At 51.5% G+C, this 23,877-nt stretch overlaps 12 protein-coding genes across 12 annotated transcripts; 1 reads left to right on the top strand and 11 right to left on the bottom strand.

Moving 5' to 3' along the window:
* Positions 1 to 590: 590 nt before the first annotated feature.
* QC763_607620 (uncharacterized protein) lies at positions 591 to 1,205 on the bottom strand (the record flags this gene model as incomplete). Its single annotated transcript, XM_062914601.1, has 1 exon — positions 591 to 1,205. The coding sequence occupies one exon, from the start codon at positions 1,203 to 1,205 to the stop codon at positions 591 to 593; it is 615 nt and encodes a 204-aa protein (XP_062763296.1).
* A 412-nt stretch (positions 1,206 to 1,617) lies between these two features.
* Positions 1,618 to 2,625, bottom strand: GUK1 (guanylate kinase; the record flags this gene model as incomplete). Its single annotated transcript, XM_062914600.1, has 5 exons — positions 1,618 to 1,677; positions 1,741 to 2,038; positions 2,108 to 2,247; positions 2,331 to 2,407; positions 2,550 to 2,625. The coding sequence occupies 5 exons, from the start codon at positions 2,623 to 2,625 to the stop codon at positions 1,618 to 1,620; spliced, it is 651 nt and encodes a 216-aa protein (XP_062763295.1).
* Positions 2,626 to 2,946: 321 nt separating this feature from the next.
* Positions 2,947 to 3,480, bottom strand: QC763_607600 (uncharacterized protein; the record flags this gene model as incomplete). Its single annotated transcript, XM_062914599.1, has 1 exon — positions 2,947 to 3,480. The coding sequence occupies one exon, from the start codon at positions 3,478 to 3,480 to the stop codon at positions 2,947 to 2,949; it is 534 nt and encodes a 177-aa protein (XP_062763294.1).
* A 484-nt stretch (positions 3,481 to 3,964) lies between these two features.
* QC763_607590 (uncharacterized protein) lies at positions 3,965 to 4,147 on the bottom strand (the record flags this gene model as incomplete). Its single annotated transcript, XM_062914598.1, has 1 exon — positions 3,965 to 4,147. One exon carries the CDS (start codon positions 4,145 to 4,147, stop codon positions 3,965 to 3,967), a length of 183 nt encoding a protein of 60 aa, XP_062763293.1.
* Positions 4,148 to 4,508: 361 nt separating this feature from the next.
* QC763_607585 (uncharacterized protein) lies at positions 4,509 to 5,627 on the bottom strand (the record flags this gene model as incomplete). The annotated part of the gene is made up of 3 exons (XM_062914597.1): positions 4,509 to 5,146; positions 5,235 to 5,364; positions 5,529 to 5,627. The coding sequence occupies 3 exons, from the start codon at positions 5,625 to 5,627 to the stop codon at positions 4,509 to 4,511; spliced, it is 867 nt and encodes a 288-aa protein (XP_062763292.1).
* Positions 5,628 to 5,924: 297 nt separating this feature from the next.
* On the bottom strand, positions 5,925 to 6,781 carry QC763_0097400 (uncharacterized protein; the record flags this gene model as incomplete). Its single annotated transcript, XM_062906340.1, has 2 exons — positions 5,925 to 6,503; positions 6,566 to 6,781. 2 exons carry the CDS (start codon positions 6,779 to 6,781, stop codon positions 5,925 to 5,927), a joined length of 795 nt encoding a protein of 264 aa, XP_062763291.1.
* A 357-nt stretch (positions 6,782 to 7,138) lies between these two features.
* QC763_0097390 (uncharacterized protein) lies at positions 7,139 to 8,005 on the bottom strand (the record flags this gene model as incomplete). Its single annotated transcript, XM_062906339.1, has 2 exons — positions 7,383 to 8,005; positions 7,139 to 7,306 (listed from the first exon to the last, which is right to left on the bottom strand). Exons 1-2 carry the CDS (start codon positions 7,518 to 7,520, stop codon positions 7,139 to 7,141), a joined length of 306 nt encoding a protein of 101 aa, XP_062763290.1. The 5' UTR covers positions 7,521 to 8,005.
* Positions 8,006 to 8,712: 707 nt separating this feature from the next.
* Positions 8,713 to 12,079, top strand: QC763_607570 (uncharacterized protein). The gene is made up of 3 exons (XM_062914596.1): positions 8,713 to 10,005; positions 10,060 to 10,740; positions 10,804 to 12,079. Exons 1-3 carry the CDS (start codon positions 9,972 to 9,974, stop codon positions 11,883 to 11,885), a joined length of 1,797 nt encoding a protein of 598 aa, XP_062763289.1. The 5' UTR covers positions 8,713 to 9,971; the 3' UTR covers positions 11,886 to 12,079.
* A 3,172-nt stretch (positions 12,080 to 15,251) lies between these two features.
* Positions 15,252 to 16,961, bottom strand: QC763_607563 (uncharacterized protein). Its single transcript, XM_062914595.1, has 3 exons — positions 16,892 to 16,961; positions 16,418 to 16,826; positions 15,252 to 16,318 (listed from the first exon to the last, which is right to left on the bottom strand). Exons 2-3 carry the CDS (start codon positions 16,811 to 16,813, stop codon positions 15,965 to 15,967), a joined length of 750 nt encoding a protein of 249 aa, XP_062763288.1. The 5' UTR covers positions 16,814 to 16,826; positions 16,892 to 16,961; the 3' UTR covers positions 15,252 to 15,964.
* Positions 16,962 to 18,198: 1,237 nt separating this feature from the next.
* On the bottom strand, positions 18,199 to 19,065 carry QC763_607560 (uncharacterized protein; the record flags this gene model as incomplete). Its single annotated transcript, XM_062914594.1, has 1 exon — positions 18,199 to 19,065. One exon carries the CDS (start codon positions 19,063 to 19,065, stop codon positions 18,199 to 18,201), a length of 867 nt encoding a protein of 288 aa, XP_062763287.1.
* Positions 19,066 to 19,384: 319 nt separating this feature from the next.
* QC763_607555 (uncharacterized protein) lies at positions 19,385 to 20,828 on the bottom strand. The gene is made up of 3 exons (XM_062914593.1): positions 20,596 to 20,828; positions 20,025 to 20,392; positions 19,385 to 19,968 (listed from the first exon to the last, which is right to left on the bottom strand). The coding sequence occupies exons 2-3, from the start codon at positions 20,253 to 20,255 to the stop codon at positions 19,681 to 19,683; spliced, it is 519 nt and encodes a 172-aa protein (XP_062763286.1). The 5' UTR covers positions 20,256 to 20,392; positions 20,596 to 20,828; the 3' UTR covers positions 19,385 to 19,680.
* Positions 20,829 to 21,677: 849 nt separating this feature from the next.
* QC763_0097340 (uncharacterized protein) lies at positions 21,678 to 23,789 on the bottom strand (the record flags this gene model as incomplete). Its single annotated transcript, XM_062906338.1, has 1 exon — positions 21,678 to 23,789. The coding sequence occupies one exon, from the start codon at positions 23,787 to 23,789 to the stop codon at positions 21,678 to 21,680; it is 2,112 nt and encodes a 703-aa protein (XP_062763285.1).
* Positions 23,790 to 23,877: the final 88 nt, after the last annotated feature.

Raw genomic sequence — 23,877 nt, 5'->3', positions numbered from 1 at the left:
GTCAATAGGAGCAAACAGCTCGACCAAGATCCTCCGATAGACTGAAAGGTTCGTGGAGGCTCAGCCCCCACTGCGCTGAATCGTGAGCTTTTGCGATTTCCTTTATATCGGTACATTGCTGTAGCGGTCGTCACCCAACTATCTCCGAACACCAAGGCTGGTTCTTGCGGGCTCGGACCTGCCAGGGCCCGCCAGGGGGCGTAATCAGAGCCGAGTGAACCCGGCGGTGGAATCTCGTTATGAACAACATAGTGTATGCTTTGGAGGGCAGGAAGCCAAGCGGCAGCTAGTAGTACGTATTCCTCCGGCCAGGTGACCTTGAGATGTCCTCCCATAACGCGACCGCACCTGTCACAGGGCACCTTCTTAGGTCAATCGCTGGAATCGTAATCTTCCGAATCGCTTTCCGAGCAAGAGCTATCACTGTGATCCACCAGATCACGTTGCCGTTTCGGCTGGAAATGCCACCCTGGACACCCGCCATCGGTCAGCTTTGACACCCAGACCGGCACAGCCAAGCGGCGGACACCCTTGAGATGATCTGCACCAGGAACGATGGGGACCGGACTTATCAGACAGTCCGTCAGCTCTTAGTTGATGGTGTTCGCCGATCTGAGATGCAAAACACGGTCTGAGCGGGGCTTTTTTGACAGGACGAGGATGTCGAAATAGAACAAGTCATCCTCATCGTTGACGAGAATAAACCTGCCACCGTGCAGGCCAAATAGCGTCTTGTTTTGTTGGTGAGTTCGGACTAAACGCCTTGCGAGCGAACATGTTTGGGCAATTTGCCGGAGACGAAGGTGATGAGGGATGGCGTTTGGGATATACTCTCGTCCGCGCCGATCTGTGCGCTTGAAATTTCCGAGAAGGCTCATGGTATCATGAGTTACAAAGCCGATGCCCTGTGCAAAGTTATGCCTGAGCCTTGTATCCATCCTCTCGTCTGGGTCAGAGCTGAACAGTGCCTTTGCCAACGATCTGGGGAAACCGGTTAGGAAGTGCACTGCTGGGCCACGTCCTAGGTCTTCTAGGTCGAGCAATTGTTCGAAGACGCACCACTGTATCTCGGCGGGGAATTGACTGAACAGCTCAAAGGTCGCGGTTGGTTTAGTGGTAGAGCTGAAAGATGTGTTGACCATGGCGAGAGACAAAACGTCAACCATACCGGAGAGGGCATCGTCTTCTGTAGATGTTCCGTCCATCGTTGATTGTGTTGATGGCGGGTGCTCCCTGGTGGTTCGTCTTCAGAGAAGCAATTCGAGTTGGCCACGTCGAAGCAGAGGGAGGAGGTCCAGTCAAAGTATAAGCAGAGGAGGGAAAGCGAAAGGAATAGCGGAAGGGTGGCAACCAGTCTGTCATGGGGTACGGCTCGTAGGTTCAGACGAAAAGACACCGACTTGAACATGCAAAAAGGCGGAATCGCAGGTCAAGACGACAGATGATCCAAGTCCCTTGCACCTCTTCAACTGCCTCGTAGTCAGCCGCATTGTCAAACAATGGCGACCTTCTTCTGGAATGAGCACATGGAGTTGGATGCTAGCGTTCGAAATTGACGACAAGGTTGAAGGGATTCCATCTATACAACTCCAATCAACTCCAACTCCAAAACCTTCCTTACGCCTTGGATTCCGCAAAGACAAACTCCTCCAGCTCCTTGTACGCCTTTTCCAGATCCTAGATACCCAGAACGTTAGCACCTGTCTTTGCAACCAAGACAGACTCACACCCTGAACCTACGTCGTTGACAATGATCTTCTCATGCACTCCCGGCACTTTGGCATACTCGAGCTCAACCTTGGCCTGCTTTAGCCTCTTCTGGATGCTCTCCTCGCTCTCGGTGCCTCTCCCTCTCAGTCTCTGCTCCAGCGCCTCCTCGTTAGGCGGCGCAATGAAGACATACCGCGCGGGGTAGTTTTGCGCCTGGATCTGCTTCACGCCTTCGACCTCGATATCAAGCACGGTCACCTTGCCCTTGGCCTTTTGCTCTTCGATCGTCTGCTTTGAGGTACCGTAGTAGTTGTCGCCAAACTTGGCGCTATTCCGAAGGCGTTAGTCAGCTTTCTTCCTCCTCTCTGTGTAGATCTTTGTGTGGCGGGCGTGTTACCTCTCGACGAACCCATCAGCTGCCTTGAGCGCCTCGAACGCCTCCTTTGTTACGAAGTGGTAGTGGACACCATTGGTCTCACCGGGGCGGGGGCCACGTGTGGTGTGCGAAACCGAAAGAGTGAATGTGTCGGGGTGGTTCTGAGTAGACGGGTCATGTCAACATCGTCGGTCTCGTGGTCTCGTGCTGGGAAACTGTTGCGCGTGGGTAGGGTAGGTCATACTTGGAACAAGCGGCCGTAGAGAGTTCCCTTTCCGACGCCGGAGGGGCCGGAAATAACGATAGGACGAGAATCAGGGACTGTTTGTCGAGGAACATCAGCGGTGTTCGTCAAGGTGCGCATGCCCCTGGAGATTTCGGATGGTTCGGAAATGGCGGGGCAGAAAACGCGGAAGGCCGGGTTCAGCGCTATCAGGGCAAGAAGACGAGGAGAGGAACTGACCTGGAGCCATTGTATGTACAAAGCGTGAACGAAGGACGTTGAACGAAGATCGGGAAAGCTGCTGCAACGGTCGCATGGTCTGGAGAAAGAAGGCGCCGTTTGGAAATTGGGCCACTCTGACGAGGGTTCTGCCCAGGCACAAAGTTTGGCGTGCATAACTGCCCCACTCAATTGGCTTTCAGGGTCTGACTGTTCCTGAATGACGACACCCATGACTTTGAGGATGACATTGTGGTATCTGAGTCACTGGTACCTCATTTTTCTGCTTTAATGCAATTACATAATATAAGGGTTCGTTGATAGATTAAACATCGTACGCATTGTCAGCAAGCCAGAGTACATCCGACCCAATCTCGCCCAACCCTACCCCTAACCCTCTCCGCCAACCCCCCCAACCTCACGCCTTCTTCTCCTCCCCCTCCCCCTCCCCCTTCTTCTTATCAACCATATCATCCGGATACTTCTCCCAGGCCTCCCAATTCCCACAAAGATTCATCCTCGCACTCCTCGTCCAGATGTGCCTCGCCCCCATCCCCTCCCAATTCAGCCCTCCTTCCTCAGGCCAGTCATCAAACGTCCCCGCCTTGAAGCTCATCATCTCCCTCCAGCTCCCATCTGGCAGAATTCCCTGGTGCATAATCCTCACGCCGCACTTGGGACAGAAATAACATCTCATTGTGTTCCCGCTGTCAGTCCCGTGCTCAAACACTGACAACTTCGCCTCCAAATCCACGGGTAAGGGAAAGACTTGGTCGGTGGGGTAGTAAACAGAGGTTCCAAACGCCGAGCCTGATTGTTTTTGACATGTTCGGCAATGGCAATGTGCCATGCCGGAGGGGGTGCGGGAGGGGGTCGTCATGGTTATGTAGCCGCATTCGCACGAGAGCGTGAAGCCTTTTCCTTGCTCTTGGGATTTGTCTGGGGAGGCCATGACTGCCGATGTTGTTGGTGAGGGTTTGGTGATGCTCAACGATGTATGGGCCGATATCTAGCAGGCCTTTTTATATCGAGCCCAGGAAACGGCGATGAATTACGCAAGCGGCTCAAACAGGAAGATAAACACCGTTTGCGTTAGGTAAGCATTCCGCTCGAGTTCAGCAAAGGGCGCGTCGGATAAAGAGCCGTGTGTCACAACGTTACGGCTTGGCGGGCATAGCGCGGAGCAAAAGGGACAATGCGGGGGGGGGTGGTATCACGTCATTGGGAATAGTCTCACTTCGGGTAAAGCGATATATTGCTGGCAGTCTTCAACCGTTCCGTGGGGGAGACGGGTTCTCTGCGGTATCTCCAAATATCATATAAACAAATGCATCCAATAATATAAATATACGCCCAAAAAACAACACAAAAGAGCTGGCTGGTATCCATCTACCCATAAAGCAACCTCCTGAACACCTTTATAACCCGATATGCCCCTAGCAACCTGCGTGACAGACCTTTAAAATGTTCCAGCGTATCCCTAGCCCAAAGATAGATAATGTCCTGACGATGCAGAGAGGTGACGAAGTCATGTGCAGACGCATGCCCGAGCCTGATGAGGCTGGCCCAGGTCTCCCACGCCCATCCAAGTTCCGATAATACCCACTCAAACGGCCCATACTATTTCTTCCAATGACTAAAGACCTCCCAAATACACTCTAAACGCCCGCCTAAGCTTCGATAATGCCCGCTTGGGTCTTCAAAACGCCGGTCCAAGCTTCGATAGAGCCCACTTGGATGGCCCGTATGCCTCTTGCGGTCGCGGACAGGACTTTGAAGATAACCTCCAATGCATCAACGCTGACCCAGCCTTCGATAATGCCCCCCTGGGTTGTTGAGAGAGCTCTCTGAATTTCGATAATGCGCAATCGGATGCTGATCACGCCCACCAATGGTGTTGTTTGCGTTTGTCTGCGCCTCGCCGAGTTTCGATAATGCCCACTCGGTTAGTGATGACGCCTGTTGGGAAAGGCATAAAGCCTATGGCCAGCTCCTCCCATGACGACCCGGATGCTTAGTAGCGAAAGATTTGAGCCGTCCCCTAAACGCCTCGATATCTTCAGCCTCGGCCCCCACAACACCGGTGCCCTTCTCCCTCCACTTCCCAAGCAAACTCTCAGCCATCTCCTCCACATTGATATCCAGGAAAGCCGGTCTGTGGCGATCCCTGCCCTCCGAATCAACCTCCTCTAAGACCACAATCTTCTCCTGCCCGTACCAGGTATGCCATATTTGGCCAACCGCCTGCACCATCCACACCACCGTCATGACCACGGCCCACAACAGCACGAAAAACACCATAAACCCGGCAACCGTGAGTGTATCGCCCCCCTCGCCAACCACCCACTCCACCAACTGCTTTAACACCCCAATCCAATCTGTGCCCGTTACAGCATTGGACCACCCCCTCCGCTGCCTCAACCAGTCACCCCCCAACCTCCCAACCTTCTCCTTCATCCCAATATTTCCCAAAACCGTCCCAGCAGGACTACCCCCATGGCGCTCGCGAACGGCAACTTTAGGCTTGGCCACGCCCGTCTTGCGCTCGGGCGAGCTGCTGGCAAAGGCGCGCACAGGCGTCGCGGGAGGGCTCACGCGTGCGGGCAAGACTCGTCCCCCTAAAAATTATTAGAGTTTCTTTATAAAAAGAAAAAGAAAAGTAACAAGACCAAAAAGCCAGAGTCAAAAATGTGTGGGGAAACTTACAATCTTCGTCCCGAAGCAACTTCACAAAGGAGTCCCTGGGGCAGGGATTCGCCCTCATGCCCTCCACCCTCTCCCTCTGCACCCTCTCCGCGTTCTCTTTGGCCCGGGCCAGGTCAGTATGATCGGGTTTCTGGCATTCAAGACTTGTTATCGATCTCAGGTTAGGGAAGAACAAGGGAAGATTGTGTGGTGAATGTGATGGATTGGGGTGGGCTGAAACTGAAAGATCAAAGAGTCTAAGGCACAGAGCGACAATCATGTTGGAGATGTCAGTAGCTTGGGTGAAAAACTTACAACTCGAGCCGCAAACCACCACGCACCCGGGCGCCAATCGAGCGTGTGAGGGCGACCGGGGGCGCGCGAGGTGGCGAGGAAAGCATTCGACGACGACATTTCTGCTGTTTTGAATTTCGTTTGCAAACGTTAAAAATGAGGTTTGCTGGGATATCGTGATGTCAAGTGCAAGAGAAAAAAAGTTCAAAGGAGAAATCCAAGCAAGTCTGAAGAAAAAGGTGGGTGGGCTTCCCCAGCCCTCCTGCCATTGTTGTGACCACGGCCCAATACTGGCAGCTCGACAATGCACTTTTTAGTGCGCTCTATTCACTATTGTCCCTCTATTGTGGAATGACCACAATAAACATGAACCCCACTTCCTCAGTATTCACAGCAGTGTCGACATCATGCTGCTATTCACGGCGATCGTCGATCCTGGCGGTTGCTATTCGAAGTCTTCCAACTCCTTCCAGTCGGCGAAGTGGCCATGATCTCTGCGCTCTTCTTTGCTTGCTCCACAAGATAATAATCCCCAAAGTCAATCTCATTCACACCATCACCATGGTAATTTCTCGACTCCGACACTTGGAGGGATGTCTGCTTCCAGATCAACCCACCTGGGCTCGTACCCTCACCATCCAGTCCGCTCTCTGGGTCGTGACGACCCTTATTGGGATTCCAAAAATACTCCTGGTGCTGAATCTCAGCCAGCTCCGTCTCGGATATCGTAAGGTCAGTAATAGGATTGACGCTCCTCGGCCCCATTCCACGTCTCGGGTTTTTATCCTCAAGCCTGAACGCTCCATGCTTCGGATCTGAACGGCCAGAACGTGTCATCCTGCCCGTTGTTGACTTGAGGGACTTTAGGCTTCCCAAAATTGGTCGACCCCATCTGTTAATTAGGGGAACACACATGGGAAGATTGGAAGTCACCACAGCCACAAACGTCTCCCGGACGGCCCAGGAACCTGCTTGTTGAGCGCCGTTGATGGGATCCTGCAACACCCCAGGTCAGTTACTGTCTTCTTTTTTTTGCACTGACATTCTGTATAACTCACTGTAACAATCAGGATACATCGCAACACTCCTGCCACCGTCACAAACGCTCCACCAGAAAACAACACAATGAGCCCAATCTTTTTCATCGGTCTCATGGTAGCACGCCATAGCATGGGTATGGGAATGCTCATGAGGTAAATGTCTGTGGAGACATTCAACCCAAGAGTTACAAAGATGTCAATGTTGGAGATGGCCGGTTGACAGTGATCTGACATGGTGTTAGCATTCGGTGTTTTGGGTACAACAGATTGGAGACTTGCTGCCGGGATTTGGATAGATTTGCCAGTTCCTCTCGAGCGGACGGCAGCCCAGCAATATTGACAGAAGGACGGCAACCCAGGTGGTGAAGATCAACACGAAGCCCGCGAAGATGCGCTTGCGATATTCCAACCCTTCCTACGCCGGTATCAGCAAGCAGTCATCGTGATGATACAGTGGCTGGTCTGTCACCCACCGTCAGGCGAAGATAGAAGGTGCATATCGCCGCCTTGATCGTCCACAGAAGAAATGTGTATGTCGACCACCCAGCAACCTGAGTTTTGGACCCGTTGACCCTGCAGTCCAATCATGAGCTACCACACTCCAGCAGGCCGTGATGTAGTCAGAACATACCTCAACCTAAACTCCTCACTGTTCGGATCAAGAAGACGTCTCTGCTCATCCGTCATCGCATTATTCGCCAACCCCTTCCATAACGCACCCACCGAGTACGCAAGATATGTTTCCACGGTATACGCGCCCTATCCCACAACACAGGTGATCAGTCCCCAACTCTACCCATCCCCATCATCACATCTCCAAGAAGAACAAACTCACCGCAGCAACCAACATTAAATAATCATCCGCCTGAAACCCCTTAATCCCCACAGTCGTCAACCTAACATACGTCCTCATCCCAACAACCACCAACGCAACTCCCAACAAGGTAAACGCTTCAATAATAAACGCCTCCATGGTGAATCTGGCACCACTGTCCGTCAAAGCGCTCGGTAGGTAAGGTCGGTATATCGATTTTGGCCCACGTGGGAAGGAAGGGGGCGTGCAATATTTCCCAATAAGGCCGATACGACCTCGAAGGAGAGATGAAAAACGGCAGATTCCGTCTTTTTAACCTTCATGAAGAAAAGATGACCTCATCAACACCACCCGCCAGACAGAAGCCCACAAGTTAAAAATACAACAAAGTCCAGAACGATAAAGATACCTCCAGCAGGGCGCCCCAGCTCGGAAAAAGCAAAAGCAGATTAACGTACCCGAGGCGTCCTCTTCTTTAAAAAGAAGCCAATGCAGGTAGATAACACCCCGTTCTTGCGCACCATGCCTCCGATAGGAACCCAAGAAGCCTCAGGAGAAACAAAGCACGGGCGGCCAGAGGAGCGAAGTGTATATACAGCACCCACCCCGTAGGACAGCATCAGGCAAGCAGCATATCTACCTAATTGCAATAAGCCCACCCCCACCTCCTTCCGAAATCCAACCTTATCATTCTACTGCTGACCACCCCAAACCCCCTGGCAATCCAAAAAAAGGGGGCCCGTTGCATTGACTGACCACTGGCAATCCCCTCTCCCCTCCTGCTGCCAACCGTTTGTGAAACTCGTCACCGCAGATCACGTTGACGGGTAGAAACACCACCAAGAAAAGAAAAAGCAATTCCCTTCTCTCTTCGGGCGCATGCAAGTTTCCCTTGGTTATAACATTAAATATGTTCGTCCTGGCTGCACGTGGTAAAGTGATCCGGTTTCACAGCAGCAAACCCCCTCAGCTGAGCGAACCAGTGGCTGCAGTGTGCCGTTGAAGAAAAAGAAAATCTCCGACGAGGCTCCGGGATGGGATGGGAAGGTAGGCCGACGGAGGTATTGCACCGGGAGGGGATTAAAATCGAGCGGGAATATCTCCATGGAGCAACTGCTGAAGTGTTGAGAGGGGTATCTTCAACACAACGGGTTGAGCCGAACGGCCACGTGGGGACGGAAAGGTACAGTACTCTTCATCGGCAGCACCGAAGGGAAGAGCACTTCTTTGACTTGATCAATTGAAGAGATCTTAAAACCCACGTGCTTGTGGACGGACGGACCGCTCAGGTCTTTCTTTGTCTGCTATGACATTGACCGGCATCTTCCCTTTGCTTTACTTCAGATTTCATCGCCAATCTCGTCACTCTTTGCGTAGAATGTCGTAAAACACCCCACACAGCGCCCGCCGCCGTTAGCCCCCCACGTAAAAAGAAAGGAAGAATTCACTGGATGGTGGGTGTTGGACTGAAAGCAGTGAGTGATGCACGTCATCATTGCCCTGACAGGATTCTCCATGTGTCTGATGCTGGCACGGTGGCCTTGATGCCAAAGTTTTGCTGTCCTTGATAATCCCTAGAGTCCTGAAGGGGCGATATCGGTTTCAACGGTAGCACAGTGAGAGACCATGCATTACTTTATGATGTGTTTGCTCACCTGCAATGATATGGCAACTCTCCATTGCTGACCCCCAACCCCCCTCTCCCCTAAGAGCCTCCCAGTTGTTACACCACATGCGCTATTGAATGCGACGAGAAGGCTATTGGTTCCAGCCTCAAGAAATCTCCGCAGCAAGCTGACAATGCATTTTGGCAGCTCATGACAACCTTTACTGTACGCACCTTGATAGCATCCCCACACCATGATAAGGTATCCCCTACAAACTACAAGACTCAAAGTCTGGCCAGGCCCAAGGAACAACTAAGATGAACCCCTGAAACAACCTCAAAAAAAGGGGGTTGCACCCCGCCGATCGCAGCCAGGTTCAGGCACAAAGCGGTTCACAGCTCAATGGAATGTTGGCCTTGGCATCAAGCCCCTCAGCGCGACACAGTCAGCTTCCCCACGTTCTCTAATGCCTCTCGTTGGTCAGAATGGAAAATTGACAAGGTGAATAGGGAAGAGAGTTTCGCCTCTGCCTATCGGATGCATTGTGAGCACGGCCGAACATGCAGTTTGGTTCTTTGCCTGGCATCCCATCTGGGATCCGACTGCAACCCTCCTGATAAAAGAACAGGGGACATATGTCCCAATTCAAGGGCATGTGCCGAGACCGCGGGACCACCTCCCTTGATCACACATCAGCAGCGTGCCCCTCGGTGATTTTGTTCCTGAAAAAAAGAAATCTTCAGTGAGCGGGGTCAGCAATGAAGAAGGGCTTCAACTTGCGATTGCCATGATCAGATCACGGCACTGCACATACCCACCGTTGAGACAGTAAAGAAACCTTCCTTTTTGACTTGGAACGGACGTACCTGCATTCAGGGCCCGAGTTGTCCGAGGGTCAAAGAGGTCACACCTCCAACCATTGCTACGCTCAGGGAACATCCTTCGAAGCAAACACCCACCGTCCTTCACCGAGTACCTCAACGGGCAACTCAAATCCTCCGCCATGGAAACCCTCGACCTCGTGGTCATCGGCGCAGGTATGCCACCACCCGCCCTCCGTGTCGCAACCCGGAACTAACTGCATTGCATAGGCATCGCCGGACTCTCCGCTGCAAAGATCTACCACCAGCTCAACAATGGCAAGACTCTCGCCCTACTCGACGACAAAGAGAGCGTCGGCGGTGTCTGGGCCAATAGCCGGCTCTACCCCGAGCTCCGAACAAACAACATGCTTGGGACATATCAGTTCCCTGACTTTCCGATGATCACTGAGCAATTCGGTGTGAAGCCAGGAGACCACATCCCAGGCGTTGTCGTGCACGAGTACCTGAAAGCCTATGCTGAGAAGTTTGGCATCGCGGATAAAATCCGCTTCCGTCATAAGGTTGTGACTGCTGAACACCAGGATGGACTGGACGGTGGTTGGACCCTGACAGTAGAGCATGACGACGAGACGAGCAGGATCTTTGCAAAGAAGCTCATTGTCGCTACCGGGTTGACTTCTGAGCCGTTTTTGCCTCATATTGATGGACAAGAGGCGTTTAGCGCGCCTTTGTTCCATGGTGCTGATTTCCTTCAGCATGTCGATACCCTCGAAACCACTCATAAGGTGACGGTTTTCGGTGGGAGCAAATCGGCTTGGGATGCAGTTTATGCGTACGGTAAGAAGGGTATCCACGTGGACTGGGTGATCCGAGAAAGCGGCCATGGTGCTGTGTGGATGGCACCACCCTATGTGACACCATTGAAGAAGTGGCTAGAGAAGCTGGTCAGTATGTGTCTTCGACCAACCACACCCCTCTTGTGCATCATCGTATTAACGTCGTAACCCCCAGACACCCGCATGCTCACCTGGTTCAGCCCTTGCATCTGGGGCTTCGCCGACGGGTACAACACGCTCCGCAACTTCTACCACGGCACCGCCCTCGGCCGCGCCATCACGAACGTCTTCTGGTCCGTCCTCGGCAACGACGTCATCACGCTCAACAAATACGACTCCCACCCCGAGCTCAAGAAGATCAAGCCCTGGAGCCATCCCATGTTCACCGCTTCGTCCTTTTCCATCTACAACTACCCCACCAGCTTCTGGGACCTTTTGACCAAAGGCACCGTCAAAGTTCACATTGCAGACATCACCGGCCTGTCCCACAAAACGGTCCACCTATCCAACGGTACAGACCTTCCGGCTGATGCCCTGTGCTGTGTGACTGGCTGGAAGCACGTACCCCCAGTCAAGTTTCTCCCCGAGGGAATCGACCTAGACATTGGGCTGCCTCACACACCAAGCAAGGCAAAGCTGTTCACCAAGGAGGCCGTCCAAAGGGCTGACAAGGAAATTCTCGGTAAATTTCCGCGATTGAATGATCAGCCAGTTCAAAACCCTAACCTGAAGCCACTCCTTGGAACAAAGGGTCTGTCAACGACAGACAAGATCAACCCTTCGACTCCTCTGACCCCATGGACGCTGTACCGGTTTATGGTGCCACCCTCAGCACGGTTCATGCAGACAAGAGACATCGCCTTTGCGGGTATCTGCATGAACTTCAGCACCATGATCATGGCGCATATCCAGGGGTTGTGGATCTCGGCGTATTTTGCTGACCAGCTGCCTGTGAGGACGATTCCGCCGGTTGATGGGAAGAGGGATCGGGAAGGGAGGGCCAAGACGCTGAAAGAGGTTCAGCACGAGACGGTACTGCATGCTCGGTTTGGCAAATGGAGGTATCCGGCCGGGAAGGGCGCGCTGCTGCCGGACTTTGTGTTTGACGCGGTGCCGTACTTGGATTTGATGGTGGGGGATATGGGCTTGAAAGTTCATCGGAAGGCGGGGTGGTTAAAAGAGGCAACAGAGCCGTATGGGCCGGAGGATTATGAGGATCTCATGTCGGAATGGGTGCAGTCGGTCGATGGGGAGTAGCGGAGTCCTGTTATGACGTAGAGGGCGATGAGATGGGTGTATATAATGCGATCAATTGCAATACCAATGATGGAAGACAGCTTTTATTCTGGCGGTAGCTGCCTGTAACGTTGGAATCATTAGCGATGAGCTGTCGTGCTGATGGGAATGTAAGAATTTGAGTGAAGTCAAAATAAGCAGTTAGTGGAGGCGCACAAGCGCGGCACTGGGTGGGTTTCGCGGGGGTGATCTCACTCAGCCTTGTTTGTGGAGTTGGTGATCTGGGGCGTCATCACCATGATTGTGATGGCGACAGTGCCAAAGGCTTCTAAAGCGCGATCGGCTAGAGATATCAGAGTGTCATGTCAGTCTTTCAGCATCATACAACAAGCCTTGATCGATATCAACACCACATAGCATCACCAAAAAGTAAAAAAAAAGAACGCAAAATCACTTTGCAAGTGATTGAACGGGATGCAACTTACCAAGCTTCTGACCCACAATCACTAACATCCTAAGCCATGCTCGCACGAGGGAGCATCTGGGCCAACAACAAAAAATGCTCGCGGGCGGGCACTTTGACTGCTATTTTTTATAAAAAAAGCTAAGCACCAACGTGTTAGTTTTTGTCCATGTCTTCTGACGTGTACATGACTTACAAAGGCACTGGGTTAAATATCTGTGTTACAGGTATTGTCAGCATTTCAATCTTTGAACGGAGTGCCCCTGAAGTTTTCTCGCTTTACTCCCCCCAAACACACCAGGAGACAGGCATTCTTGAGCCCAGTTGGGGAACATGATGCCCCTACCCTCGTCATTGACTCCTGGGACAACAAAGGGCATGAACATACCGGGACAAAGTCAACCGAAAGCAAATAACAACAACGGGTTTGGTCGCTGATGTTAGTTATTTCTGTCCGAGCCACGATGTTAGGCTAAGTTTTCCCACACAAAGAGAGCCTGGTGGCTACTCAGAATGAGGAAGAGAGACGAGCTTGACCGCTGTGATAATCTAGATATCACCATTAATGAGTCTTGATGTTCAAGACTGATGTGGGCTTGAACAAGAGCACATACGAAACGGAAAGAAGCCGGGATGGTAAATGTTTTCTGTCTAAAACTAAGCTGTCAGTTTCAAGGTTCTCAGAAAGATCAACAACGGCTATCCACAACAGGGATATCGAAGAACACGAGAATCGGGCCAATATATCAAAGGACGCCGGAGAGAACGGAGAGCCTGTGCTGTTTTCTGGGCAGGACTGTCAGCAGTCAGCGGCTCCTCAAACAAAACACGAGACGAGGCGCGAAGCATACGGGAAAGGACCAAAGAAACGGGAAGGGCTGGCAGTCGAGCTTCTGTTATCAACTGGAGTTAGCACCCAGCCTCAGGCTTAGACGACTATAACCCAATAGGAAGATTTTTACAGAAAAAGCGACACAGGCAACCACGAAGTGGGTTTCTTTAGAGAACTGCCAATTACCAATAGGATCAGCCCCCCTTGCGTCTCTAGTTAACAGTACGTCTTTTTCGCGATTGGGAATGAGAGATGAAGCAAAGCGGCGAGCCGGTTGAAGGCTTGTAATTCCGGGGATATCGATCGGCTTACGGCAAGGAGGAAGGTGAACAACTCTGTTGTCTCCAATCTATTAGCTTTCTTTCCATGAGAGGAAAGTATTGGACCCAGGCCACACAAGTCAAGGGAGCTAGGTTTATACTCACCAAGCGGTCCCAGGGGAAGAAAACGTAGAGAGTCAGGCTGTTGACTAGCTCGACAACAATGCTAGCTGCTGCACCAATCTTGACCAAAGTGTCAAAGAGCGGTTGATACCACAAAACGCCTGAAGGAGATGCTGCTCACAGAGGGAAAAGAAGAAACAGCAAATCTGATGTTATTGTGCCTGTCACAAATGAACTGTCAGATAAATCTGCCGAGCACCTGCGAAGCCCCGGTGGAAATGGAGTGCTGGTAACCTGGACATTCGTTTCACGTCTGTTTGGAACCGGGAAGATCAAAGACTTGGAAGCTTTGAACTGTCGAGAAGTTGATGGAGAGCGTACCGAACGGCGGAAGAGTCCCAAGGGCGTCGTTTGAGGAAGTCTGAGGATACAGTTAGTTGTCAAGAGCGTCAAGCCTGGCTGGAGCTCAAATAAAGCTGCGGCTGTAAATACAGAGACGAGACCGACCAGCGCGGCGGAGAGTATCTTTGGAAGTGTCTGCAAAGTTTGTTTTGCATTGTTTTTACGTCCAATCCACGAGGGCGTGCGAGGCCCAGACCGAGCCATCGCAAGCAGCTAGCCACTTGCAAGCGAGCGACTCCAACAGCAAAGCATCCAGATATAAACCACCCAAAGTGGTTGAGAAGAGTAGCATGGTGGTTCTGACGAGGCAAAGGCCAGAGAGGCAGTGGTGTACATACAGGAGCAGACAGCCAGCGCAAATAACGGTGCCGAAGGAAAAAGAGCGACTCTCACAGACGCATAAGAAAGTCGAAAAGAGGTGGGAGTTGAGAGACACAGCTGGAGCAAGTTGCTGGTGGTGCAAGCTCCTCCAATTCCATCCAAGCTTCCTACAAGAATTCAGACATCATACAATCAATGCTTTGATAAGGAGTTCTGATCCCTACTCGATTGGACTTCTGCAATTGGAGAAGAGAAAACCTGGAACTCAACCTCCCATACGGCTTCGACGAAGCCATTCTCTCCTTTGATATTGTACTCCTGCGGCACTGCACTGATTTTAAAACCGCCCAATTACCTACATTAGCCACAACCAGACATAGCCTTCTTTGCTAAGGATCGTTTAAAAAGAGATATCCCAGAAGATTACGAAAGTGACAAAGAGACCAAGTCGCTAGATCGTTGTGGGTGGCATTGAGTGAGGTATCTAAGCTCAAAGACTTGGCTCTATCTTTCGGCTAGTTAACGGAGGGGCAATACCCAAGGTAGCGTACTATGGAGAGAACCCCATGTACTCCTTGAAGCCAGCAAAGCTAAATATGATAATAGGTGGCAATAATATATAACCAGCCGGTCTTGTTCCCAGTCCTCTGTTGTCCGGTTCTTCGATTTCGCCATCCCAACCGTCCTGCTCTCAAAAGAGATGGCCCGTGCATGTCAACAATCAGCCTGGCAACAGTCCTCTCAACGCCGGTCTGTTACAAACCTCCAGCAATCCTGTCCAGCACGGATTTCTGTCCTTTGAGATGTCGTAACACCCCGGTGACACGACACAGAGTCTCCACGTGGCCATAGGCATCACCATGTAATAAAAAACAAGAAACACTTATAATAACAATAGAAGGTAACCACAAATGCTAAACAACTTTATCATCATGGCTAGCTAAAGCCAATCTCTCATCAGATCCTATCATCTTAAGAGGTCACCCCCGCTGCAGGGATGCTGAATAGACGGCATTGAAAATGGAAACCTACAGTCAGCTCTTCCGCAAGGAGCGCAGCCGAATGTACATGTGCACACCGTAAACCACACCCCGTCACCCGCTTTGCATCAATGTCGTGTTATGTATCTTGGGCGCGGTGAACACCGCGATACGTCGTATTCCTGACACCCTCGGCAGAAATGACGAAGGTGGTAGACGGAGTATCTTGGCATCATAGGAGCGACGGAGTGGCAACTAGGCCGGGGTAGTAGATCGAGTGTCGTGGTATGGGGAGGAGGCAATGGACGCGACATTGATGGAGGGGATCGGTGGACAAGTCTTGGAATCGGGTTTGTTTGAAGATGAGAGCTGGCAGGTGACAAAGGTTAGTGACCACACAAAACGGGGAAAGAGGGTGGAAAATACAGTAGCATGAAAGGACAACTTAATGTTTGCCCACCAAAGCCACAAGGCTTCAGCTAGGCAAGTTGTCTGATGAAAGCTCGCGTCTCTGTGCTGGCTCTGGGTCTAAGATGTCAGGAGGAAAACTCCAACGCAAAGACCCAGGTTCTCAGGCAGCACCACGTGGAGGTACAGAGTCGGTCTTCGCCGCCCGACATGGGTTGCCAGCCCACGGCTTTACACTGTTGTCCTTCAGCCGTTTTGTAGGTGGTTCAGGTTCCCCCGGTCTACTGTTTTCCTTCAGCCCGACCGCAGCCTTACTCCTCCATATCCATCCTATCCATCTCCATCTCCATCTCCATCCCATCACCCTTCCCCTCACCCTCAACCTCCGCATCTTCCATGGCCTCATCGAAATCCAGATCCTTCAGTGCTTGGCGCACGTCCTCAAAGTCCACGCGCGGAGGAGCAGCGGGATCGACCCCCAATGCTTGGAGGCCATCAACCACGCTGTCCAAAGCCGCGGCCTCCCCCTCCTTACGCTCGTCCTGGCGCAGCCTTGCCGACACCCACAAATTCACCTCCAGCTCATTCCGGGCGAAGAACGGCACCTCGAAATACAGCTTGTCCAAGCCGTCGGTCAACCCGTTACCCTGCATGGTGCTGGTTCTCTGCACAAAATGTTAACAACTTGATTCATCATCCATGCACAAAACTCTCTTTTTTGTTATTTTTCTTTTGAATTTTTTGCAAAACAGATTGTAACTTACCGGAGTGCTGTCCCACCAGTTCCGATACCTCTCCCGGGCATACATCAACTCCTGAAACAACGAAATGAATAAGGCATAGTCCATTTCGTTCTCCCAACCCATCTCATGGGTGAAATGCATGTGCATTTCCTGAAACACCCAAAAAGGGTCAATCTCCACCACCGTCTCCGGAGGAGCGCAGGATTCCTCGTGCTGCTCAACCAACCACCTCCCCATCCCCAAAGCGAACTCCACCATCTTCAACAAAAACCCCCGGACATTCTGCTTGTCGAGAGGCATGACCCGGGCCAGTGTATCGACCACGGACCTGTCGCGTCTGGTCTTTCCCAAGACTACGTCGCCCTGAGACCAGGATAATCCCTTGTTGGGAAGCAAACGACGGAGTTGGGGAGCCATCTTGTCAATCTTACTAAGTTCTTTTTGTCAATTTCAAATTTCAAATTTGAATAAATTACGTTCTTCATCCGAGCATACCTCTCAAATTCGTTCACAAACGATTGCGGGCGTGAGCGAGGGCGGTGGTGGCCGTGTGGTCGAGGTCGGGAGTTGGCTTGCGAAGGAGACTCTTTGAATTTGAAAATCGCGAGCAAGAGACTTTTTATCGGCAGTGCAAGTCATGTGCAGGCGAATAAGAGTGGCAGAAAAACCACAACAAACAGTCACAGCTTCGCAAGTTAGCCTCTGCCTGCAAGTTGGTTTAAAGGGAAGGTGCGACACCGCGGCTCATATCAATTCTACTATAGTGTATCATAAGACATAGTACTGGGGACAGAGACTCGTCTGAGGTTCAATCAATTTTCATGACATGTTAGATCAAAAAGAAGTGATTGTTTTACAAAAGAAATAAACACAAAATGAAAGTGCTGTGTTGGCCATCCTCCAGACCTACAACCCTCAGCGCGGCCTAAAGCGGAAGCGAACATAGGAGTCAAGCAGCCAGGAAATTGACAGTTGCGATAGAGAGCGCCCATCATGGGGATTGAACCCATGGTGTCCGTAGCCTAGCTGTGGCATTCGATGAGAGCCAGACCACTTGGCCAAAGACGGTTGTGCTGTTGATGAAGGATACTGTAGAACTGTTGTTGATGAAGGGTAGTTGCTCCTTCCGCGAGTGTAGCAGTCTAACTGCTGATTAAGTACAGACAGTTCCCTCCTCAGGCTTTAAGATGGGCACGATGTCATCTCACCACGTGTCAGCTTTGTTACCAATGGCAAGGCGACCAGCCGACCAAGAGCCATTGGTTGTAGAGCGCTCTAATTTTGCCAGATCAATCATCAGCTCAATCTTGGCACTGGCAACGTAAAAAACAGTGATTTGGATGTCTATTTTACCCACAAGCCAGCATTAGAAGGAAACTCGAGTGGCGGTAAGCAAAGCTGGAGGACTAGAATGGCCAAATGCCCTATGTAAAACCTGGCCCTATTTTATAGTGCGAGACAACAGACTGTCGTGTTCTTTGAGTTCGAATGGTAGACAGGCTATCAAGTGTGAGGGAGGCCCAGAGGGTGGGTCCCTTGATACTGGGACCTTGAATATCATTGGGACTGGGTTTCAGTTCGATGATATGTATATGGATAGAGGTAACCACTCCAAATCCTTGGTTTAGAAAGTGTATCGCCCAGAAGGCCCAAACAGACTCAGGAAAACCGGTAGGTTTGAATCAGGGATAAGCAGTCCACTCGATGTCTGTTATTTTACTGTAAAAAAGTGGCGAAAGGGAATCCGAAGCTGCGTCTCCAAGAAAATAAAACACTACAGTTCGCACATGCTTCTTCAACCATCACACATCCGGCCAAAACCCCTTCTCCCCCTCCAACAAGGTCCTCCACTTCCCTTCCACCCTCCCCAAGATTTCTTTCTTCACTTCCTCCTGTTTCTGCCCATCCTCACCCACCATCCCAATCTCCCTCTCCACAGCCTGATCAATCAACACCCCCAACCTCTCCACAAACCCCCTAAACTCATCACTACTCCAATTAGGAATAAACTCCCTCCTCAACGCCCCACCATCCTCATCCTCCTTGCCATTAGGCCTCTCCTCCTGCTGGCCCCTCGCCCAGCTCCAAGCCTCAAGATAAACTCTCTCCGTCCCCCAAAACGTCACCGCCCCCTCCAACCAAGGAATCTTCTCACTCACCGGCAATTCTCCTCCCCCTGCCCTCAACAACCAAGACCCCAACCCCTTCCCCTTCTCCTTCCTTCCAACATCCCTAAACAACCCTTCAATAACCCCCAACCCCTTCACCCTCCCCACCTCCCTCGAGTTCACTCCCACAAAATCCACCAATTCATACCTCCCCCCAACCTCAAGAAACATCCTCTCCTCCCTCCTCACCGCAACCAAAGCCTCAATCAGCCAATCCACCAGTCTAACTTCGAACGCCTCATCCTCTTCCCCCGGCTGTTCAACCCCAGGTAAATGCTTCGGCAGCTCCAGACTAGCGAGCAGCTGTCCCGCAGCTCGGATATAAGCATGGATATACAACCGGTCATTCACCAGCCAATGACTCAGCACATCTTTGGGGAGCGTCCCCTTTGCTGCAGCGAGCAAAAAGGGGTGTTCAGTCGCGGCTTTGAATTCCTCTGGTTCGAGGGAGAGGAGGTGTTTGGTGAGGGAAAAGGGGGCAGCGGTGGTGGATGACGTCATTGTTGTGGAGACTCAGGGGGTAAGGTAAACACAAAGATGGATGGAGGTGATGATTTGAAACTATAATTGTGGAAAAGAAACGAGGGATTTGGTGTGAAAAGAGATAGGAAAAAAGCATGTCTCAGCATGGATCAAGGGAGGGGTTAAAATACAGTGTGGCTTGTGGATTAGTGTAACGTTGTGGCATGCGTCTTCGCTTCCCGGAACAGCCGCTCGGCATGGCCCGACATCAGCCGGAAGATGCGCGGCCCCACTGTAACGGCGAGTTCCACTATGCAGCCGGTTGCGTTGCTGTGGATGAATCTTTACTTTGGGCATTAGGGGTTGGTGACACGACATGATTTCACTTGCTTGACGAGTAAAAGGATCAAGGTAAAGGCTGCATCAGCAATCGATTGATGTGCTAGCCTGAGAAGTCAACGCCTCCTGAAACTCATAGCAACGAAACAATGCTCCTATCCCTAGTGCGCCAACCAATCCGGTGCCAAAGACAGAGAAAGCCATGCCTCAACTCCAGAATATGCTGCCCATTGTGAACCTGAATGAACGCCTTGAACGAAAAGAGACCATCAAGCAAAACAATGCCAATGCTGAAACTGAAAGAACCATGTGTCATCAAATGCGATCTCTAAACGAACCACCAGCAGCATTAACATCCCCCATCTCCACATCCTGCGTGTTGTTGAGTATCATGCCCTCAACACCAGCACGAACGTCCTCCATCTCCACATCTTGCTGGCTGCCAGTAGTGGCGCCATCTTCCTCCTCAAAGATCTCGACATCGTCCGCCGCCTCGTTCATGTACAGCTCCAGCTCGGTATTGGACCAAAAGCCCCTCACGGCCCCATTGAACTGGCCAATGGCCTTGTCCAGGGCAGAGAGCTGGAACTCCTTGACGGGTTCCTGTCAACACAAGGTGTTAGCAATTGATTCAATTCAACCTTGCAATGGCAACATACCTTGTCGTACTCGAAGCAATCCTCCAAGTACCGATGGCGAGCCATCACAACCGCGAAGGAGAGGTTCTCAAACACCTGTACAACGGCAGGCGACGCACGAGCGAGCGCAACCCCCAGGCGCGAGTGGGCACCGAACATCTCGACGAAGCCAAAGTGGTCCTCCGGCTCGTCGTGCAATCTGCGCGCGAAATCGGTCGCCTCCTCGACCATTTTGGTGATCGCTTTCACCATGTGCTTTTTGCCCGCGGGCACCCTCAACTCCGCCAGTATCTTCTCGACTTTGTGGTCCCAACTGCGTCACGGCCAGGCCAGGCCAGTCCGCTGACCTTCAACGCCGCTCTGAGAGAGACGACAGACATCTTCGGTATCTGCTGAGGGATTAATATTAGCTTTCTATGCCTGAATTCTACATCTTGACACCCTGAGCTTGCAAATCAACCTCCTCAAAGGTAGACTTGAGGCCTTTTCGGGATAGTTTGAGGTCTCAAAGTCGCATAGTGACACCTCAAATGATCGTTTGGACGCGTCAAACTATCATTATAAGACCTGAAGAAGAAGATTGAACACATACCTTTGAAATGAAGAGGCGTTTGAGTTTGTTTTGAAGGCGTTTTGAGATAGTAAAAAGGCGTGCGCGATGGTGAAGATGAGGGATGGAGGGTTGAAGAACTGTCCTGCCAATTATTTACGATTGTCAGAAAGTTTTCAAGCTATTGACTCAGCAAGAGCAGCGAGCAGAAAAGGCAGGAAGGTGCCATGCGACCAACAGGGCAGGCTCAAAGTTCAATTTGCGATAGCTCCTTCCTTCTGCTCCGCCTGGAAAAGGCACACAAGCAAAGGGGAAAAAGAATGAAAAAATAAATAAAAATATATGAACTGCTAATCATATTCCTCAACCCATAAGTCATGGGCTATTGATAGTTTTGATTAGCTGGATGGCAAAAAGAAAGTGGAAGTCATGGTCAAACCCCCAGTCTACTCAGCAATCCCACAGACGTATACCGCGGTTAGGTAGGTCGTAACCACCAGTGATGCAATATCAAGCCCTCATCCCTCATGCCATGGACAATTGCTGGTTGCAGGAGTAGAACCCGCAACATCTAGTTGGAAGTGGGAGTTGAACCCACAGCCTCTAGAAGTGGCGCAACCTGTGACGGTAGCATTGACCACTTGACCAAGTGACTGCTCTGATTTTGATACCCTCGGTACGCCGACAGTTGGTCTAAGAGGTGACAGGTGTTGGGCCTTGCTCCCATTACCTGTTATCGTCTGGCAGTTGCTCCGTTTATGGCAGCTCCCTAAAGGCTCGTGCCAGGTGAGATGGGCTTTGTGGACGAGGTCGCGTTTACTCTTGGCTGTGACGCGCCTTTCTCTGCTCCTCGGGTCAACAGCCCTTCTCATCATTTCGATCCAGCTTTGGTTCTCGACGTTGAGCATCATTCACTATTGAATCCGCCAGACAAAGGCCCATCTCCGTCATTATCACACAGGAAGGTTAAGCAAGCTTCTCTCTTAAGTCACCATTGTCGGACGGAATCGCACAAGCCAACAACGGTCATTCCAATCAGAGTAATCGGCACTATCACGAAAGGGGTCTAATCAAAAGAATCCATTCTTTGTTCTCCATTACATCGCTGACTATTAAAAAGCGTCCTAAATGATTCTCATAGTAGTCATGGTCCCGGCCTCAAAAGGAATATCCCACCACGCAGGTGCCTTCCACTGATAATCGCCATGGGCCAGCTCAATCATCCCCACCCGCTCATACAACTGCTCATCGGCATCTACCAACAACAACAACAGGAGGTACCGATACCGATATATCGGATCCAGAATCCCTTCAGTGTCGATACTGGTACCAAGCGGCATACCAAACACTGCCTGTCCCTGTCGGATGATAGGCTGTTCGTTTGTGGTCTGAATATCAAGGAACCCACGTGTTCTCGATTCTTGAAGGTTAAGATCGATCCCAAAGCTACGTTGGAACCAGCCCGCCCACTCCAGTGTGTCGTTATGCACCGATTGACTGGATGTTCCAGCCAACAAGTTACCCTTGACCGTCAGACAACCATGAGTGGTCAGTCTGCTGGTGCCACCATCCACCTTGAGATTCGTGGCAGGGATCACATGAACCAAGCCGAGACCTTGTGCTGCAGCTGAAAGCGTATGGTACGGAGGGAGCTCAATCTTCTCGACAACAGTACCGCTATCCTCCCACCATGGCTCCCCATTCCCGAGATCCGACCGAGACCAATACTCACAACAGGTACCAACCGAGAGCCAAGACCATGTAGGAGCTTTTGTCGTATCCCTATTTGGTCTAGGTTCCATCGGCCTTTTCCCCCTTCGAGTTGCCGTCCCAGTATGCCAGGCAAGATCACACAGAAAGCTATCCTCCCATAGTCCCGCGGCATACAATCCCTTCCTTGAATGCTGTATCTCTACTGCCAGTCCGAGAATAGCAACCGCTCTGTCCGATATTTTGGTCAAATCCAGCGCGGTATAAGCCCTGACCATATCATGCCAGACTCTCCGCTGCTCCGACACCGGCGCCTCCCTTGGCAACCGCGTCTGAATAGCCTTGATTTCCAACCTAGACCGATCCGCGGTTGTCATCCAGCTAACCCCCTCAGGACACTCACACTCCACCGACTCCATACATTCCCACACCAACTCATCCGAACAACAGTGTATGATCCTCCGAGACAAAAGCCTCTCCTGATAAACCCACCCTCTCCCAAGCAGCGTCTTCCCAAAATGAACATGACTCGGCGACCCACTTAAATGCTTATCCATCAACCTAACCTCAAACCTATAACCCGTCCCATCCTTCAATTTTCCAGCCACAGTCCTCTCCCTCGTCGGAACCAACGAATCCTCACACCCAAACCCTGCCGTGCCAGCTACAGTCACAACCGCATTCTGATAAATCGCGCACATCTTCCTCGACTCTCTATACCAATCCTCCGCATCATCCTGCACAATACAAAGACTATCAATCCAGAGATACCTCACCCCCAGCTCCCTTGCAATGTCGATCGCATCCTGGAACAGCTTCGGGATCTTCTCCCAAGGCAACCCTTCCTTCCAATCCCCCAACGTCGCCCGGGTCGTGGTAAGCGGCTGACACTTCCCCCACCGGTGACTAAGACAAGCATACCTCCCCCTTTCCCCCACCCTCGATTCATACAACCTCACGCCCCCATTCCCAGGTAACAAATCCAGCACTCTGCTCGGTAATACCGTCACCCCCTCAGGAAGCATCACACCCCCATAAGACCTACACATCTCATGACTTTCCCGACACCGCCCCAACCACGCCTTCATTTTTTCTACTTTCCTTTCCCACGCGAAACTTTCCTTGTTCAAGGCAGCCGGGGTCTTCATCAAGTTCCACCCCCCAGTCCCACATAACCCATCATCCACAAAGAAGTTAACAGTCTGCCCCTCCGTCCAGGGTGTCACCCTCGCCGGTGTTCTGAACTGAATCAACAACCGATCTTGCTTCTCACTGCTCTGTTGCATGATCAGCATGACCTGCAGCTGGACGCCTCCCAGCTGGGAGGGCGTGAACCAGACTTGCAGGGCGCCGGTGAGGATCTTGCAGAGGGAACAGTCTTGTTTGGTGGCGTGGGTGACGGCTGCTTCCCAGAGGATGTGATGCTGTCTTTGGGGGCGGGGTCGGTGGGTGGAGAGGAGGAGGGCGAGGAATTGGTCACATTGTGTTTTTGGACCATCATCTACGGGGGGGTTGGGAGAAACCATTGCAGCGGCTACAAGCAACTCGAAATGTGTTTCTGTGAAAACGCAAAGGTAAATGATCAAAGAAGAGGGAGCCCGTCAGCCTATTGAT

Source organism: Podospora pseudopauciseta, chromosome 6, assembly GCF_035222475.1.
Source record: "Podospora pseudopauciseta strain CBS 411.78 chromosome 6, whole genome shotgun sequence".
In the NCBI taxonomy this organism is placed as follows: domain Eukaryota; kingdom Fungi; phylum Ascomycota; class Sordariomycetes; order Sordariales; family Podosporaceae; genus Podospora; species Podospora pseudopauciseta.
This window is presented reverse-complemented; position numbering and strand designations above follow the sequence as displayed.